At 41.6% G+C, this 19,584-nt stretch overlaps 2 protein-coding genes across 3 annotated transcripts in view; one reads left to right on the top strand and one right to left on the bottom strand.

Annotated features, from left to right (window-relative positions):
• Polh (DNA polymerase eta) overlaps positions 1 to 18,046 on the top strand; it is a 27,953-nt gene extending 9,907 nt beyond the window's left edge. For both annotated transcript variants that reach the window (XM_003473841.5, XM_013156757.3), the window contains 7 exons: positions 4,635 to 4,804; positions 6,863 to 6,966; positions 8,219 to 8,338; positions 9,441 to 9,564; positions 10,957 to 11,022; positions 15,176 to 15,345; positions 16,746 to 18,046. In XM_003473841.5, coding sequence (XP_003473889.1) covers positions 4,635 to 4,804; positions 6,863 to 6,966; positions 8,219 to 8,338; positions 9,441 to 9,564; positions 10,957 to 11,022; positions 15,176 to 15,345; positions 16,746 to 17,637 — 1,646 coding nt within the window. In that variant the 3' untranslated portion in view covers positions 17,638 to 18,046. The remainder of the gene's footprint in view (positions 1 to 4,634; positions 4,805 to 6,862; positions 6,967 to 8,218; positions 8,339 to 9,440; positions 9,565 to 10,956; positions 11,023 to 15,175; positions 15,346 to 16,745) is intronic.
• Positions 14,167 to 19,584, bottom strand: part of Gtpbp2 (GTP binding protein 2) — a 15,392-nt gene continuing 9,974 nt past the window's right edge. The window contains exon 12 of the mRNA XM_005005365.4: positions 14,167 to 15,463. Coding sequence (XP_005005422.1) covers positions 15,368 to 15,463 — 96 coding nt within the window. The 3' untranslated portion in view covers positions 14,167 to 15,367. The remainder of the gene's footprint in view (positions 15,464 to 19,584) is intronic.

Raw genomic sequence — 19,584 nt, 5'->3', positions numbered from 1 at the left:
TTTTTTTTTTTTTTTGGTCTTTTTCCTTTTTATCGGTACCGGGAATCGAACTCAGGACTGCCTGCTTGCAAGGCAGGCGCTTATGGCGCTGTGCTAAATCCCCAGCCCCGTTAACTGTGTTTTTTAAGTGCTGCCTACGGCTGCCTGGGGGCACTGTCAGAGCTGACACACTCTGGCAGTACACAAGAGTTCCTGTTTCTACTTTGCTCTCACTAACGATTGGTTATCATCTAAGCTTAAAAATACTTGCTGAAATGTTGGGGTTCTTTTTGTTTGTTTGTTTTAGTTAGGATCTTACTATGTAGTTGACCTTGGCCTCAAACTCACCATGTAGCCCAGGCCGACCTCTCTCAGTGATTCAGCTCTTGAGTGCTGGAATTACAGCTGTGCACCATCATACCCAGCATATTTTTTTGTTTCTAGAAGCTTTATTGTGTTGACTTTTGCATTTAGATATATACTCCATTCATTATGTGTATGTGATATGATAGGAGTTACAATTTTTCTTTCTCTCTCTCTCTCTCTCTCTCTCTCTTTCTTTCTTTCATTCTTTCTGACAGGGTCTCACCTTGCAATTCAGGCTGGCCTTGGACTTGTTTATGTAGCTCGGCTGGTTTGAACTCATGGTGATCTCTTGCCTCAGCCTCCCTAGTGCTGGGATTACAGATGTGGTGCCACCACATCCAGCTCTACAATTTCTTTTATTACATGAATATCCAATTATGTCTTCATTAAGGCATAACTTTCTTCCATAAAGATATTTTTTATTCATTTGTTATGTTCTCAAATGCTTTAAAGTGTGTATTACTATTATCATTTTATACTCTTTTCTATTGTATTTTGTTATTGGCACAAAAGAAAAAAGATTTTTAAAATAAGATCAACTCTATTTCCCTGACATAGACTTGTGATATAATCTGCATAAATGTTTTAACAAAGTGTACTCGAAGATTAAAAATTTTTTTCAGCCAATCATAGTGGCAAACACCTGTAATGTAGCACTTGAGAGGCTGAGGCAAAAGGATATTGAGACAAAGGCTAGATTCCATAACAAGTTGGAGCCCATCCTGAACCTGGACTGTGTAGGGAGACCCTGTCTCAAAAATACTTTTTAAGAGTAGAATAGATTAGGGGAATAAAACCTTACATTTATGGTATAATTGATTATGATAGTTTCAGGTAAAAGATCAAAGATTTTTATTTTTATTTTTATTTTTTTTTGCAGTACTGGGGATCAAACTCACTACCTCACGCTTGCTAGGCAGGCACTTACGCCACTGAGCTTAAATTCCCAGCCCTGTCTAAGAATTTGTATAAAATAGGTCTTTGGTGGATCTCTCAGGGCAAAGAATTCCTCATATAGATGCCCTTCAGTGGTGTCTACATCTTATTCCTAGACATCTTCTTGTACCTTTGATAATGACTTTATTTAAAATAATGTATCTATTCTTCTCCCATTTGTAGTATACTTTTTTTGTACCAGGGACTGAACTCACCGTGTGTGTGTGTGTGTGTGTGTGTGTGTGTGTGTGTTTATAGATAATGACACTGAAGCTGAGAAAATTACATAAATTGTGTGTGTGTGTGTGTTTATAGATAATGACACTGAAGCTGAGAAAATTACATAAATTGTGTGGGACATAACATGTCCCACAGTTGCTAAATTGTGAAGCCAGTATCTGAATCCTGCCTGGCTACAGAATATGTTAACAGTTACGCTTTATTTCTTGTTACAGAAAAGTTAAAGAACATTAGTGGGGCAACCTGAAATTAGCTAGTTTGTTAGCAAAGAGGATTTGTGACAGATGAGACTTGGGATAAGCCTTAAAATACAGATATTTAAATTAAGAGGGGAATAGAATTACAAAATCAACAATACAGAATACATGATGTATTCAGATAGAAACATGGCATATCCAGGAAACTGTGAAAAAGATAAAGTTAAGATTAATAAATCTTGACTGAGACAAGCTGATAGTCTTTACTGCCAGTTTGTGGAGCTGGTACTTTATTCTGCAGATGTAAGAACACCAATGGCAGTTTTAGGTGTTTTGGGAGTTTTTTTGGTGTGGGGATCAAACTCACGACCTTGCACTTGCCAGCCAAACTTGTGCTGCTAAGCTAAATTCCTGGTCCCCAATGGCAGTTTTGATCAGAGGATAAGATTGATAATATTAGTCTTTAAGAATATTAAGTTGTGAGCAGTGTGTAGAATACATCTGGGGAGAGGGCAATTTGGCAGTTGAGGTGGTATAGGTAAGATTAAAGAAAAAAGGGCTGGGGATATAATGTAGCGGCTCAACACCTGCCTGGCATGCACAAGGTCCCAATTTCAATTCCCTGTACCAAAGGGAGAAAAAAAAAACTTGAAGGCTAAAGAAAATATGAATCAAAAGGATGTGTTGGAATGGATGTATGAAACATTTTTAAGTAGACTTTATTAACAATGACTACATAGTGGAAAATGAACGAAAAGAAGCCAACATTTGATTTTAAACCTTTATTAGAAATGAGGGGTTGACTCCTAAAGGCTGAATGGGCCAGAGAAGAAATCAAGGAAAAGATGAAACAATTCCTAGAATGAAGTGATAATGTAGTACAACACACCAGAACCTACGGGGCACAATGAAAGCACCCTAAGGGGGGAGTTTATTGCTGTGAACACTCATCCTAGAAAAATAGAGTGCGTTCAAATAAATAACCTGATGATTCACCTTAAAATCCTACAAAATGAAGACTAGCCCAGATCCAAATCTAGTATAAGGAAGAAAGTCATAAAGATCAGAGTAATTAATGAAATTGACACATAAAACTATAAAGAATTAATGAAAACAAAGAGCTAATTCTTTGAAAGACTAAACAAGATAGATAAGCCCTTACTGAAAGAAAGAAAAGACCCGTATTCATGCAATTAAAAATGAAAAAGGCAAAATCACAATAGACACTGCCAAATTCCAGCTCACTAGTAACTACTAGGAAAATTTGTACTCCAAAGTATTGGAGAATCTTGATGAAATGGACAGATTTCCAGACATATATAAACTACCAAGCTGAATGAAAAAGAAATGAAAACTCTGAATAATCCAATCATGGGTACTGAAATTGAAGCAGTAATTAAAAAAAAAAAAAACATGCCAACTAAGAAAAGCTCAGGTCAGGATGAATTCACTGCTGATTTCTACAAGAACTTCTAATGCCAAACCTTCTCAAGTTCTCTAATGAAACTGAAAGGGAAGGAGTACTCCCGAACTTGCTCCTAGAAGTTAGCATTACCCTGTTTCCAAAAACAGACAAGGACCCAGACCAAAAAAGAGAATGATAGGCCAATGTCTTCAATGAATATAGATGCAAACTCTTTAAGAAAATCTTGGCAGACAGTGCAGCATATCATCAAAAAGATCATACATCATGGCCAAATAGGCTTCATGCCAGGGATGCAAGTTCAGCCATAAGATAGTGCCACTGCTCCAAGAGAAAAAACATCCAAGGCAAGAGGAAACTTGCTCAGATCACTTAGATGAAAATATGTCACTGTCCTATTTAGAACTGTCCACAGTTGTGAGTTTGGTTTGCCAGGCTAAAAAGACGTAAGATTGTGATTACACAGCAGTGGAGTTGGGTACACAGGAAGTACGGACACACTGGTTTAAAAACACAGTAGGGACTGGGCATTGCGGTGCACCCTGTAATCCTAGTCCTAGGAAGGCTGAGACAAGAGGATCACTGTGAGTTTGAGGCCAGCCTAAACTACATAATAAGACCCTACTCTTACTATAAGGCTCCAGAATAAATTAGACTAACAACAACAACAACAAGTAGTGAGGTAGGAACAAGGTAGGAATTTTTGAGGGCTGAGCGTGTAGCTCTGGTAGAATGCATGCTTAGCATGTGTGAGGCCTTCAGTCTGATTCCCATTTAAAGGCAAAAGTGTGTTAGAGAGGTAAAGCTTCACCTATGGAGTCCTCCAAAAACTATACACTCTCCAGGAAAAGAAAAACTGAAGTACATACACATTCCTTTCTTTTTTTTTGGTACTGAGGATTGAACTCATGCCCTGACACTTAACAGGCAAGTGCTTGAGCCACTGAGCTAAATCCCTGGCCCCTACATTTCTTTTTTTGACAGACTCTAGAAACAATGAGGAAGATGAACAACACATTAAAGGAAGTATTTTCTAATTATTAACATAATGAGTGCTCCTGCTCTCTGCTGGCATGACTTAAGAAAATGTAAATATCTAAAGTAGATGAAATCCAAGCATTTCTACATGAAGTAGCACAGTACTGCTTAACCATGGCAGTATATCACATTGTCAGGCAATTGGCCACTGCGTGCACGTCATAGAGTGCACTTACATGAACTTACATCACACAGCCTGCTGCATGTCTAGGCTGTGCAGAAAATACCATCATATGCAGTCTTTGAGTGTTTTTATGACAGGTCTTATGTGTAGCTCAGGTTGCTCTCCAACTCCCATTCTTCCTGCCTTGGTTTCCCAACTGAAAAGTCCAGTGTGCTGAAACATAGGCATGCGCCATCACGTCCAGCTTGTGCAGTCTGATGACCAATTACTATATGACTCATGCCTGAGAACAGTGATTAAATGTCTAAGGGTGCTTTTCAACCTGTTTCAGAGGAGATGCGTAAACGAGGATTATACGAGTGGCTTGATTCTCTTCAGATTGATAACCTCGCCTCTCCGGATCTGCAGCTCACCGTGGGGGCACTGATTGTGGAGGAAATGAGAGCAGCCATTGAAAGGCAGACTGGGTTTCAGTGTTCAGCTGGAATTTCACACAATAAGGTGAAACTTAGCATAAACTTTGAAGAGAAACATGGATATCTTTAGTCAAATAAAGCAAAGATAGGCATAAGTGCAGCAATTAAATTATTACCAGTAGAGCCAGGTGTGGTGGTACACTGCTATAATTCCAGTACTTGGGAGGCTGAGGCAGGAGGATTGTTGTGAGTTCCAGACCAGCCTGGGTTACAGAAGTGAACCCAAAGCCAGCCTGAACCTCACAGCAAGACCTTGTCTCAAAAAGAAAAAAATAAGTCATCTATATAAAGCCTAGCATGGTGGTACATACATGTAATCTCAGTACTTGGGAAGTTGTGATGGGAAGATCCTCCCCCCACCCCCGGGAGGGGTGGGGGAGGGAAGAGGGGAGGAGTGGTGGGAGGATTTTGAATTCATGGCCAACCAGGACTATAGAGTGAGACCAAATACTTTTAAGAGGATTTTAATTTAAAGTTTATATTGAAAAGCTGGACATGGTGGCACATGCCTGTAATCCCAGCATTTGGGAAGCTGAGGCAGGAGGATCTTTGTGAGTTTGAGAACAGTCTGGGCTACAACATTATCTCAAGGCAAGCCTGAAATGCATAGTGAGACTGTGTCTCAAAAAGACCAAAAAGAAAAATAAAAGTTTATACTGAAGCCTGAATAATAGTTTAAGTAATATTGCTTAACATTGCTAAGAAGTAGTGTGAAAAATTGTAGAAAATGCTTTTTTATATAGCTAACAAGCAAAGTATTTCCTTAATGACTGAACTATCCATAGAAAGGAGGCTAGTCTTTGTATTTTTATATATATTAACCTATTTTATTTCTCACTTGCTCAATATTTTTGTATTATTTCTTCTTATGTGGAGCGCCCTAAGTATATTATACTTTCGCTTATCCTCCATGCCTCATTTTTTTTTTTTTTTTTAATTTTGAGACAAGATTTCACTAAGCCCTTAAATTGCCTAGGCTGACCGAGAATTTGTGATCTTGCTGCCGTAGCCTCCCAGATTGTTGGATTTCCAGGTATACAACACTAAATCCAGCATTTTATATTTTTACACCAAACATAATTCACAAATGATAACAAAGGAGTGCCTATTTTAAAAGAATTCCTTTTAAAAGTTTAACTTCTTTTCATTTTTAAGTTGTTGATAGGTAGGAATATGTTTGCTATTATAGCAAGATTTTTTTTTTTGGTACCAGGGATCAAACTCACAACCTCATGCTTGCCAGGCAGGCACTTGTGTGCCAATGAGCTAAATCCCCAGCCCCTATAGCAAGATTTTGAGTCTGAGCTCTATCATAGATACTAGATTGTGATATATTGTATTGTGATATATTGTATTAAATTTAGGAGTAACCTTGTAGCAAGAAATATGCACTGCAGATATGATTCAGTGATGTGGCCTATTGTACAGGAGGCCCTTGGTTTGATCCTGCACTGTATATACAAAAAAAAAAAAAAAAAATCTAAGAAGTGTAAATAAGCAGGGTAGAGTAGAACAAATTTAATGTTTTCATAATATTTTCAAAGAAATCCACCAAGTTTCTTCTATAGCTCCTGTTTTTTAAATTTGAAGTGGGCTGCATGTGGTAGTGCACACTTACAACACTCAGGAGGCTGCGGCAGAAGAATTGCTTCAAGTTCAAGGCTGGCCTGGACTACATAGTGAGTTCAAAACCAACCTGAACTGCATAGCAAGACCCTGTTTAACAAAAAATAAAATAAACCAACAAACTTGAAATGGGTGAACCAACCTCAAAGACTAGATAGAAGAGGAAAATGACTGGAGGGTGGAAGGCTGGGAAGAGCAATGAGGATCCTGACAGTGGATCACGTTTGCCACTGAAGATGCTGGCAATCACAAAGTTTCAGAGATTTCTTGAGTTTCTGTCTATATTTTGTTTCTAGCGTAGAATCCATTGTTTCCACTTTAGAAACCATTAGTGACAGCCCTTAGGCTGCGTGTGTGTGTACATACATTTGTGCATGCAGCATTTTGTGTGTGTTTCCACCCACTCTGTGTAAGTTGGCTGACTGCACTGAGGTTTTTATACTTTCCATGCTTCCAGGTCCTGGCAAAACTGGCCTGCGGACTAAACAAGCCCAACCGCCAGACCCTGGTGTCTCATGGCTCCGTCCCCCAGCTCTTCAGCCAGATGCCTATTCGTAAGATGTGAGTATTTGGGGAGCACCGTAGTTTCATTCATGTCCCCATGAAGATGCTCTCTGGTTGTAGTTTGTTTTGTTCCTCAGAAATATTGGATCTAGAGACACACTGAGACTTTTTTTCTTAATGAGTTTGTAATAGTGGAAGACCTGTGGTAGATACTTAATCTTGAATTTTTATTTTTCTATTTTATTTTTTTGGGAACCAGGGATTGAACTCATGACCTCGCACTTGCCAAACAGGCATTTGCCACTGAGCTAAATTCCTGGCTTAATCTTGAATTTTTAAAAAAAATTTAACTTTTCTCTGGACCTTTTATTCTGCTTTTTTTCCCCTCCCTGTTGTGATGGTGCTGGTATTTGCACCCAGGCTTTGCATAAAAGAAACCAATCAAATGAATTGTGCTTACCTGTTGTGTGTTCTTTTTCTTTGCTTTTGTCTTTTTGAGGCAGAGTCTCTTTGTGCAGTTCACACTGGCCTTGAGCTCACTTTGTAGGCCAGGTGGCTCTCCCAATGATCCTCCTGCCTCAGCCTCCCGAGTGCTGGGATTTCAGGGATGTGCCACTACCCCTGGCTTCTGTTGTGTGTTCTTGATGAGGGTTAATGATACTGTTCACACCAAGAGTAAAAATGCTTTCCTGGGATTCATATGAGTGTGTGTTAAGTGAATTGTGCAGATAGTTACCAAAGGTCACACAAAGAAGAAGGACCTGTGAGAGAGATTTATGACACCAGCATGGCAATCTCTTTTGAAGTTTAGCATAGTGTGGAGTCAGACAAGAATCATAAAATAGTACTGATTTAGATGTTTGAGGACAAAGGGGAAAACGTAGGGAACCAGACATAATTGGTTGCCACTCTGCAGTGAGCGGTGGGAGCAGTGTTGGCAAGGTAGGTGCTGGACAAAGTACAGGGTTTTCCAAGGCCAGGCTCAAGACTTGTGACCATAGCCTTAGCAAGCAGGAAAGGTTCCAGCTGTGGAATGTAACCCTCAAATGGAATAGTATGTTTTACACAATTGAAAATGTTATATTCAGTTGATTATATAGCTAACGACTGATCTTTCCTTTATGCTATTACTAATTTTCTTCCTGGGTCCTAATTCCCAGAGTATCTAAATTCTCAGCACATAAAGAGTGTACAGGATGAGTGTATACTGTCATCTTCCTGTACCTTCTGGAGAGCTACTGGCAGCTGAGCATGTCTTCTGTTTGCTATTACTCAATACTTACAGTGCCTTTGTTTCCTTTATTATTAGCCGAAGTCTTGGAGGAAAGCTAGGAGCCTCTGTCATTGAAGTCTTAGGTATAGAATATATGGGTGAACTGACCCAGTTCACTGAATCCCAGCTCCAGAATCATTTTGGAGAGAAGAATGGGTAAGTGATTCATACTGTTTTTCAATCATAATCTTTGTGGAAATGCTAGGTTCAAATATAGACAAAAGCTTCTAGTATAATTTAGACCTATGTTTAGCATTTGTTCCTTGAACTAATTTCATTGGTTGGTCTTTCTTGTTTTAAGGTACTAGGCAGTAAGGCTCTGTGCTAGAACCCTGGGTTTAATCTCCAGCACTGCAAAAATAAATAAAAAATTGGATCACTATAGCCTGTCAGTCTAGAGTCATGTTTTCATGTATGGGGAGGGGGTCAATGGAAACTGTTACTTTGAAACTGGGGTATGTACTATTACATCATTTATATGTGCCATGATGTTCCCTTGCCTTGTGTTTTTTTTTTTTTTGTTTTTTTATCTTTTTCCTTTTTATCGGTACCAGGGATCAAACTCAGAACTGCCTGCTTGCAAGGCAGGTGCTTATGCCGCTGAGCTAAATCCCCAGCCCCTAGAAATCCCTGTTTATTAGGTTCTAAAAAAACGGGGAAAATGAAAAACTTTGGGGATATGAACTGAGGCTTGCTGGGCAGTTTTTTCTTTTTTTTTTTTTTTTTTGTGGTCTTTTCCCTTTTTTATCGGTACCGGGGATTGAACTCACGACTGCCTGCTTGCAAGGCAGGTGCTTAAGCCGCTGAGCTAAATCCCCAGCCCTCTTGCAAGGCAGGTGCTTAAGCCGCTGAGCTAAATCCCCAGTTTTTTCAATAGACAGATTAATTTGCTTTAAAAAATAGAACAGTCAGGCAAGGTGGCTATATGCCTATGATCCCAGCACTTGGGAGGGGGAGGCAGAGGACTGCTGTGAGTTTGAGGCCAATTTGGGCTACATAAGCAAGTTCAGGGCCAGCCTGCATGCATGGTGAGACCCTGTCTCAAAAGAAAAAAAAAGCAAAATAGTGTTACTGTCCTTGCCAGGCTCTTACCCTGGGATCACCTGAGAAGGGCAGGGGTTTGTCAAAGGTCAGGTACGCTTTTCACTTTGGACACATTTCTCCTTTGGTATGAGAAAGATAAAAGTGATATAATATGGATAGTTTAATAAGAATAATCATTTATCGTGCCCTGCAATGTTTTTGCTGGTTTTACTAGATCTTGGCTGTATGCCATGTGCCGAGGGATTGAACATGATCCAGTTAAACCCAGGCAGCTGCCCAAAACCATTGGCTGTAGCAAAAACTTCCCAGGAAAAACAGCTTTGGCTACTCGGGAGCAGGTAAGCAGGCAGCCTGGACAGAGCACTGCCTTTTTGTTTGTTTGTTTGTGGCACTGAGGATTGAACCCGGGGCCCTGTTCCCGCTGGACAGGGGTGTACCACTGAGCAGCCTGCCCATCCTGAGAACACGGCCTCTATGTGGTATAGGGATTGAACCAAGGGGAGCTCTACCTCTGAGCTACATCCTAGCCCTTTTTTTATTTTATGTTCTCATTTCTTTTTTTTTTTTTTTTTTGAGACAGGGTCTCGCTATGCAGTTCAGGCTGGCCTTGAGCTCACTTTGTAGCCCAGGCTGGTCTCGAACTTGCAATGATCCTCCCACCTCAGCCTTGCGAGTGCTAGGTTTACAGGCATGAGCCACCACGCCTGGCAACCCTTTTTTATTTTGAGTCAGGGTCTCACTGAGTTCCCTAAGCTGACCTCAACATTGTGATCTTCCGGTTTCAGCTTCCTGAGTAACTGGGGCTACAGGCATATGCCATCATGTCCAGATCAGTGCTGTCTCTTTTAAAGGGTTTAATAGGTAGATTTTGGTAGCTGTGGAAAGTATTTGGGGATTTTCTTGTTTAATTTGTTCTGAGACAGAATCTCTCTTACTAAGTTGGCTGGGCTGGACTCAGACTGTGACCCTCCTTCCTCAGCTTCCCAGGGTGCTAGAATTACAAGCAGTTCTCCAAGTTTGGCTTGAAGTTTAGTAGGTCAGAAGTTTATTTTTGTCTTAAAATTGATTCATTTAACTTGCGATTGACTTTTTTCTCTTTCAGTTAAACAGAAATAAGCTGGTAATCTCTCTGTAATCCCAGTACTTGGGAGGCTGAGGCAGGAGGATTGCCTCGATTTTGAAGCTAGCCTAGGCTGTATACTGAGTTCAAGACCAGCCTGAACCACATAGTGAGACCCTATCTCATAAATAAATAAGAAATAAAGTGGAATTGAAATTTCTCTTTTTTTTTTAAGGTAGAAACTTTTTTTAAAGGCAAGGTCTTGCTTTACAGCCCAAGTTAGCCTTGACCTCTTCCTCCTCCCCCTTTGCTAGAATTACAGGTGTGAGCCACCTGTAGTGGACTCCTACATATGTGACTTTGATGACTAGCTTGAAGCCTTTCACCTAGCAAGTAGGTAGAATTTGGGAAGCCTGGCATTTTGTACCTCAATTTGAAGTCTATTTTCTGAGAGCTGGAACATGGCTGAAATTCACCAAGATGCCATACCAGCAGAAAAAGAAAGTTAACCTGGACTTGGGCAGGATAGTACTGGACTTCTGATGATCTGGTTGTGGGGAGCCATTGGTACACAGATTCCTTTGGGTTAGAACTGAACAAATGCACTATCTAATGCTATAAGAGACCTGGAGTATTTGAGGGAGAGATTAACATTACAATACCTTTTTAGGTCCAATGGTGGCTTTTGCAGTTAGCCCAGGAACTGGAGGAAAGACTGACCAAAGACCAGAAAGATGTAAGGTTCTCTTTATTTCTGGGGTGGGCTTTGGAATTTATGTTGTTGTTGTTGTTTTGTTTTGTTTTTTGACACAAAATCCTACAATGTAACCCAGGCTGTGCTTAACCTTGTGGTGATTCTCCTGTCTCAGCCTTCTGAGTGCTGGGATCACAGGCACATGCCACCCATTCAGCTGGTTTTAGAATTTAAACTGCTTCTTAACTTTGTGGAGTAAGAACAAATGTAGAAAAAAAGCCAGTTGTGGTGATACACACATGTAATACCAACACTCAGGAGCTCGAGGTAAGAGGGTTACTACGAGTTTAAGGCCAGCATGGGCTACATAAGCAAATTTATGGCCAGCCTGTGCTATATAGTAAGATCTTGTCTCAAAGAAAAAAAAAAAGAAGAAAGGAAAGGAAAAAAGAAAGAAAGAAAAGAACAAAAGAAAAGAGGCATCCGCTTAGGACATTTTAAGAAATTTTCCAACATAGTGATAAAACTTAGTTTAGGGGCTAGGGATTTAGCAATACCTACCTGGCAAGTGTGAGGTCCTGAGTTTGATTCCTTGCTCCCTCCCCCACAAAAAACCCCTCAGTGTTCATCTCCCTCTTTACCATTGTCTCTAATTTTTCAGATTTTCTTATGTTAATTTTTCAGCAACCCAGAATAAATAGTGGCCTTTCAGTCAGTCATAGATACTGAGGAGGGCACTGAGAGATGGGACTGTAAGTCATTGACCTTAAACATCATCCAAGGGATGAGTAGTGGTATTTATGTATGTATGTATGTATGTATGTATTGTGCCAAGGATCGATCTCATGACTTCAAACTTGGCAGGCAGACGCTTGTGCTGCTGAGCTAACTCCCTGGCCAGTAATAGCAGTTTAAGTCGGAATATTGTGTCAAACACTAGACAGCCAATAGCTGATTTTTCGTAGACCATATGATATAGCCATTTGAAGTGTAAGTGGCATGTCAGTGGTGTCAGGATATTCCAGAACTGTACAAGTGTTCTGCCATCAGTGTTAGGGTATGTTCAGCAGCCACCACAGGAACCCTGCACATGTCAGCACCCTCCCATTCCCTGCCTGCCCTCGGCCTAGGCTCCCATGAGTGTGGCTCTCCGTTTCTCTGCAGATTTCCTATAGTGGACTCCTGCATATGTGACTTTGATGACTGACCAGCTTGAAGTCTTTCACCTAACTTAAATTTCTCAGAGCTCTGGAAGTGTGCCATGTGTCAGTGCTTACTTCCACTCTATGGCTGAGCAACAGTTAGTGAGTAAGCAGGCCACATGTTTAGGGTTCAGCAGTGAGTGCACATTTGAGTGTTTTTACCTATTGGCTTAGGAACATGCTGCTGTGAACACTGGTGCACAAGGTTTTGTTTGCTTTTATTCTAAGGTGAGGTCTCCATGTTGCCCAGGCTGTTCACCTCCTGCCTCCGCTCCACAGTAGCTGGCACTGCAGGTGTGTGCTACCACACCCTGCTCTGGTAGCATTTTGAGGAACTTACAGGCTTTCCCAGGTGGCTGCATCATTTTTACCCCTCCCAGCAATATAAGAGGGTTGTGATTTCCCACATCCCACTCTGCTGGTTGGCATGGCATGGGAGCTCACTGTGGTTATGGTTTGCATTTCTGATAGCCAGTCATCTTTGCATGTATTGTGCTGGCCATTTGTATGTCTTCTTTGGAGAAAGGTGCGTTGAGATCCGTTGCCCCTTTAGGAATTGTGTGTTACTGATTTTTGAGTTCCTTCCATATTTTGGATACAAGTCCCATGTCAGGTATGTGGTTTGTGCATATTTGTTCCTTTCCCATGGGTTTGCTTTTGCTTTCCTCAGATGTATATGTGCCTTTGTAACATCTCAGAGTTCTCTAAGTGGTGTGTGCAGTAAAGCACGTCCCCATGTCTTGTTCCTTGTGCCTGGATTTGGTGGTGACTGTCTGTCCTTGGGAGGTGGTGTAAAGTTCAGTCCCCACAGCTTTCACCCCACTTTGTAGCCAGTGAAGTAGAGTAGGAATCCCTGGAGATGGGTGTCTTTAAAAACTCTAGAGCTAAGCAGATCCTGTGCCATCACATGCTGAGGATTTCCCTTTCTAATGCTGTGAATCTGATCTCACCCTGGCTCCCTGCCCCACCCTACCCCTCTGGTCTCAGCCCATGGCCGCTTCCCAGGAAAGCAGATGGCTGAGCACCTCTGCACGTCTGTGCCCATGCCCCAGGAGTCTTTGCCCCTCTGCCCACATTTGCTCCCTGCTCATATGCTGCTTCCAGAGGCCTCCCCTGATCCTCACAGCAGCACCCTCCTCCAGCTCTGCGTGGTCCTGCTTGTTGCCACTACACTTGCCTGCCTTGAGTTTATTGTCTACAGTTCCTGTTACCATGTGAGAGCCACCAGGTCCTGACTTTATCCCATTCTCTCCTGCCTCTCTCAGCTTTGTCTCTACTCTAGAGAGGTATGGTAGGCACCCTGCCAGGAAGATGGCTTTGAGCTGGACCTGGTGGCACATGCCTTTAATCTCAGCATTCAGGAGGCTAAGGCAGGAAGACTGCCATAAGTTTGAGGGCAGCCTGGGCTACATAGTGAATTCAAGATTAGCCTGAACTATAAAGTGAGACCCTATTCAAAAAAAAGAAAAAAAGATGGCTTTGTGAACAGTGACTCCTTTGTGATTGCTGGTTTATATTGTCAAGACAATATAAATCTCCACAAATGGATTCTCATCCCCAAAGCAGTTGTGCTCATTAAATTGTTCACCTTAGGCATTTATCTCCTTGTCTCTTGGATTTTGAGGGGATCCTCGATACCTTTCACATCTGTATGTTTCTACCTCTTGACCTTCCTCCTCAGTTTGCTACAGCAGAACTCAGGGACAGAGATGTCACTGATGTCTCTGTGGACAGCTGAGGAGATGTGGTGTTTACTGATTTTTGATGTTTGGATTAGGGTCGCAGAGCAGAAAATAGAATGAAAGTAGAATATGGTATGGTAGGTTTTTTTGGTTTTGTTTTTGAGACAAGGTCTCATTATGTGGTTCAGGCTGATCTCAAACTCATAGTCTTCCTACCTCAGCCTCCAAAACGCTGGGATTACAGGCGTGCGTTACCACGCTCAGTTTATAATCTCACTTAGACACCATAAGAAGACTTTCAGGAGAGTCTCATTTTCATTTATTCTGTTCTATTCCCATCGTCTGTCAACATGGCCTAGATAGATACTTTACTGTTCCATCATCTAAATTATGTCTTGTTCAGTTCTTCCAAAAATAGCAAAAAAGGGGCTGGGGATTTAGCTCAGCGGCATAAGCGCCTGCCTTGCAAGCAGGCTGTCGTGAGTTCGATCCCCGGTACCGATAAAAAGGAAAAAGACCAAAAAAAAAAAAAAAAAACAAAACAAAACAAAAAAAAATAGCAAAAAAATTTGAGCTATTTTTTAATCAGAAAATGTGATTCTAGTATAGTATAAAATAGATATTATTAATGTGTAAGAGACAGGAAAACAGGAATTGTCTGTGTATCCCTCCCAGTACCGAACCCAGTATCCTATGCATCCTCAGCACTCAGTGTACACTTGTTTACACAGGAACTGGGATAAACTCTCATTCTTTGCTTATTACCTCTGAATTCTTGAATTTTAAACTTACTGTTTCCACATCGTATTGTCTCATTAGTGTGAGAAGCTGAAAGAAACAACACATGTGGTTGGGGATTTAGCTCTGGCACAGGTGCCTATCTGGCAAGCGTGAAGTCATGAGTTCAATCACTGGTGCCAAAACCAAAAAAACATGTATATGATATATGTATATAAAAAATAGTTACGATAGTTATACTACTGATTTCTCTGAGTTCACTGAAGAGAAAGATTTGTGCCAGTATTGTTTGGACAACTAAATGCAGCTGTCTTGTGCTCTGGCTTAATGCTTTGGGGATGACAATGTGCAATGTATGTATCATTGTTGTCCCCTGTGTTTTGAAATTTTGTTTTAGCTTTTATTTTCTTCTTTTTCCTTTTCTACTTGAAATAAAATGGATTTTATTGGAAAACAAGACTGTTTCCAAACCATTCTGTCACCTGATTCTAATTCTCTCTCTGACACTTGATTGTATAAAACTCAGATGCTCCAGGTAACTTTCTCTGGGTCTTAACCCTTTGCTACCCACAGAATGACAGGGTAGCCACCCAGCTGGCTGTGAGCATCCGTGTGCAAGGAGACAAACGTCTGAGCAGCCTGCGCCGCTGTTGTGCCCTCACCCGCTATGACGCTCACAAGATGAGCCAAGATGCCTTTGCTGTCATCAGGAACTGTAACACTTCTGGAATCCAGACTGAATGGTGAGGCTTCTAGCTGATCTTCTCAGAGGAGAGTCATGCCTTGTCTGAGTGCTAAAGCTAGTGGGCTTCTGGGCTTTTTCAGCCAGGATAGGCGATTTGTGACTTGGACTAGCAGCACCTATGAGAAAAGGAAATGGTCACTCACTAAGGGAGAAAACAGTGGTAACCTCAGAAACACAGCTCTCAGCTGCAGCTTCCTGGCCTCTGTATGGTGCCTTCCAGATCCCTGGGGCACGCTTGCAAGCAAGACGAACCAGTACTTTTTTAGCCTTCATCGGTTGTCCTTGGGAGAGTACAGCTCAAGTTTCTAGAATATACTTAAAAACTTGGCTCTCAACTACTTGATTTTTCCATCTTAAATGTATCTGTCTTAATTGCTTTTTTTGTTGCTGAGACAAAATACCTGACACATAAAGTTAAAGAAAAAAGGGTTTATTTTGGCTCACAGTTATAGTTTTCAGTCCAAAGTTGGCTGGCTCTATAAGGCAGGAGAATACAGTTCATGGCAGGTAGAAGGCAGCAAGGCAGCCCCAGCAAAGTAGAAAAGCATCAGGTGACAAGCAGCAACCCTTCTCTCCTTTATATTTTATGCAGGCTACATGCCCAGGGTGGGTCTTAACATTATCACATCCAGGACTATGCCAAACCAGTCAGTGGACTAATGTAGTAATCCCACAGCCTTGATCCCCGCATCACACACTTAATCCAAGGGTCACACATTCAAGATCCAGCCACTTCTGAAAAGCCCCACTTATGACCCAATAGTAGCTCTGAAGGGACATCTAGACACAAGTCATAGTAGCATCTTCCATACTTAGAAAAGTAACCATTATTCACTGATAATCTCTACCATCCCAGCTCAGTTACAAGCTCCACTGCTATTATACCAAATATATTCATAAACTTCACTCGTTAGTCGTGAAATACAACCAAAAATATGGTAAATCCTGATTTGGGGGCATGTTCATTTTCTGTCTAAATGATGATTTTCAGGACTGGAGTTCTTTACTTATTTAATATAGCCTATTACATTTTAAAAGAAGTATTGCTGGGCATGGTAGCACCATGCTATAATCTCAGCATTCAAAAGGCTGAACCAGGAGGCAAGTTCAAGCCAATTTGGGCTACATAGTGGATTCAAGGCCAGCATGAACTAACATAGTAAGACCCAGTCTCAATAAAAATAAATAAATAAAAATTCATCACCTGGCAGCGGAGACATGTAATTTGTATGGTCTCTAAAATTGGGGCCTTTGGTCTTAGAAAAATTCACTGTTATAGGGTGGTGCATACCTGAATTCTCAGTGCTCCGGAAGCCTGACCCACCCAATTTATGAACTGAATTGAGACTCTAAAACAGTGATCTGTTGCTAATCTAGTGTTTCTTCTCTTTTATATAGGTCCCCTCCCCTCACAATGCTCTTCCTCTGTGCTACAAAGTTCTCTGTCTCTGCACCTGCATCTTGCACAGATATCACTGCCTTCCTGAGCAGTGACTCAGGTTCTTTGCTAAAGATGCCAGTCACCAGCTCAGAAGCTAAGACTCAGGGAAGTGACTTAGCGGTGACACCCATCAAGAAAACAACCAGCTCTCTGGAATCATTCTTCCAAAAAGCTGCAGAGAAACAGAAAGCCAAAGAACCTTCATGTTCGTCTCTTACAGCTGTTACCCAGACCCCCATGGGCAAGTCACTATTCAAGCCCCCATTACTTTTCCAGACCAGTCAGACATTGGGCATAGAGCCCTTCTTTAAGCAGAAAAGTCTGCTTCTAAGGCAGCATCAGCTCAGTAATTCTTCAGTGTCTTTGCCTCCACAAAACTCACAGGCCAACTCTGAAGGGTTAGCCAACTCTTTTCCACCAGAACTTTCAGAGAATGCCCCTGTTTGTGACAGAGCATTGAAGCCAGACACCACTAAGGCAGTTTCTGCAGAGGAGGATCTGACACAGAAAAGCCCAGCTGTGCCTGCCTTTTCAGCTCTCGAGTCTCTGAAGGTGGCCCCAGAGGCAGCAGCTACCTCTAGTCTCCTAACTGCTGAGGACCAGCTACTGTGTGATAAGTGCAGCACCCTGGTTCCAGTGTGGGAGATGCCAGAACACATGGACTATCATTTTGCGATGGAGTTGCAGAAATCTTTTCTGCAGCCACCGTCTTCAACCTCCAGGGCTGTTCCAGCTGTGACTTCTCAAGGGAAAAGAAATCCCAAGAGCCCCTTGGCCTCTAGTAGTAAACGCACCCGGCCTGAGGGCATGCAGACACTGGAATCATTTTTTAAACCCTTAACACACTAATGCTGCCTTCAGGCTTGCTGTAGGGTTTTAGTTTTTGTCTGGGCCCTGGGAGATGAAAATACATTCATTATTCAAGGATATGCATATTGATGAAATTTGTAATAAAAAAAAAATCCAGGAATTGCTGGAAACTCATTTGAGTTTTTAACCTTTAGAGTTTAGGAAGGCAGTGTCAGATAAAAGTTATGTAGGCCTGGAGCCCATGAAACCTGGTTCTACGTCTCCCCAGAAGGACATGGTCACTTTCATTTCCTCCTCTGTAGACTGAGATCTTCACGTTATGGATCATTGAAGATTTAAATGTATGTAAATGTATTTAAAATGCTTTACTTAAAGATTTCAAGAGAAAGAAATGACTAAAAGATCATTAAAATTTCTTCCAAGCTCTGCTGATGGGCAGTTCAGATGACACCTTGGCCAGAATTCTGTTTTTTGTGCCCTCGCATGTTCTGATGTAGAATAAGACCACTTCATGCTCAGAACCAGAGCAGCACCAGCCTTCCCAGGGGACTTGCTGGGAAGACCCACAATCTGCCTTTACAAGGCTCCCATATGTCTTTGACTTTTAGGAGCCCACCATCTCAAAGCAGCCACAAGCCAGGTCTGTGGAGGATGTGATCCTTCCTGAAACCCAAAGCACAAATCTGAGTGCTTGGGACTTTGGGGTCCCTGGTGTCTTCTCTTTCATACTAAAGTATGAACATGGACCTGACCACATCTGTAGTACTGTTTTGGTTTTTGTGGTGCCTGGGTTACACCCAGGGCTTTGTTCATATTAAGCTAGTACACTACTACTTTATAGTCCCAGTACTGGTACTGCTTTGGGTTGTTCAGTTTTGATTTTGGGGTACCAGGGATTAAACCCAGGGACTTCACACTGAACTTCATCCCTAGCCCTTTAATTTTTTGAGACAGGGTCTAAGTTGTCTAGGATAGGCTGGACCTTGAAATTTTCCTGTCTCAGCCTTCCAGAATGCTGGGATTATACTTGAGTGGCACTGTGCCCAGATCTAGTAACTGTACATTCAGCATCTCCACTCTTACATGTAAGAAGTCAACTCTTTGAGCATCTCTGATAAGAGGATCCTTGAATTATACTTGGAACTAAATGAAGAGCTAATTGAGGTGCGGGTGGTATATATGTATCCTGTCTTCCTGTACGCATACTCAAAGCAGTTTCTTAGCAAATTTTTAAATTAGAGGACTGTATTTAATTTGAGGAAAGAAAAGGGTCAAAAGCCACTGGACCTACCTGGAAATTATTTTATCCTTTGAAAACATTTCCCACTTTTATGGCACTTAAAGATGGTAGGGTCTGGGAATTTAGCTCAGCGGCATAAGTACCTGCCTGCCAAGCACTAGGTCGTGAGTTCAATCCCTGGTACAAAAAAAAAAAAAAACCTCAACAGGCAGGTCTTATTAAGTGTGAAGTCCTGAGTTCGATTCCCAGTACCAAAATAAATAAAGATGGTAATCATTATGTACATGGGCATTTCCCTGTTAGATTTGTAGCTTCTTTTTTTTTTTTTTTCATTTTTACCGGGGATCGAACTCACAACTGCCTGCTTGCAAGGCAGGTACTTATGCCGCTGAGCTAAATCTCTGGCCCCTAGATTTGTAGCTTAAAGGGAGAAATGGTTCATGGTGTCCTGAACATAAGAGATTATTGGGATTCCTTGGTTGACTGTACAGTGGAGCAATGATGATCCTTGTAGTCCTGCCTTAAACACACTCCTTCCTCTAATTACTCCACTAATGTAGCAAAGTGGCTCAGTAATTCCTGAGGGTGTCTCATTTGGTACTGAGATGGGATTTTTCCCACACTAGCTTTCATAATTGAGGGAAAAAGAGATGTAAACAAAACTGTGGGTGAAGCATTCTCAGCTGTGTGCAGATCAAGTTGAATACTTCCTGACGGTGGGACTGATCGACACATGAGGGAGTTGT

The sequence above is a fragment of the Cavia porcellus genome, unplaced genomic scaffold (genome assembly GCF_034190915.1).
Source record: "Cavia porcellus strain 051 isolate PalLab524CR breed Dunkin Hartley unplaced genomic scaffold, mCavPor4.1 scaffold_28, whole genome shotgun sequence".
Classification (NCBI taxonomy): Eukaryota; Metazoa; Chordata; class Mammalia; order Rodentia; family Caviidae; genus Cavia; species Cavia porcellus.
This window is presented reverse-complemented; position numbering and strand designations above follow the sequence as displayed.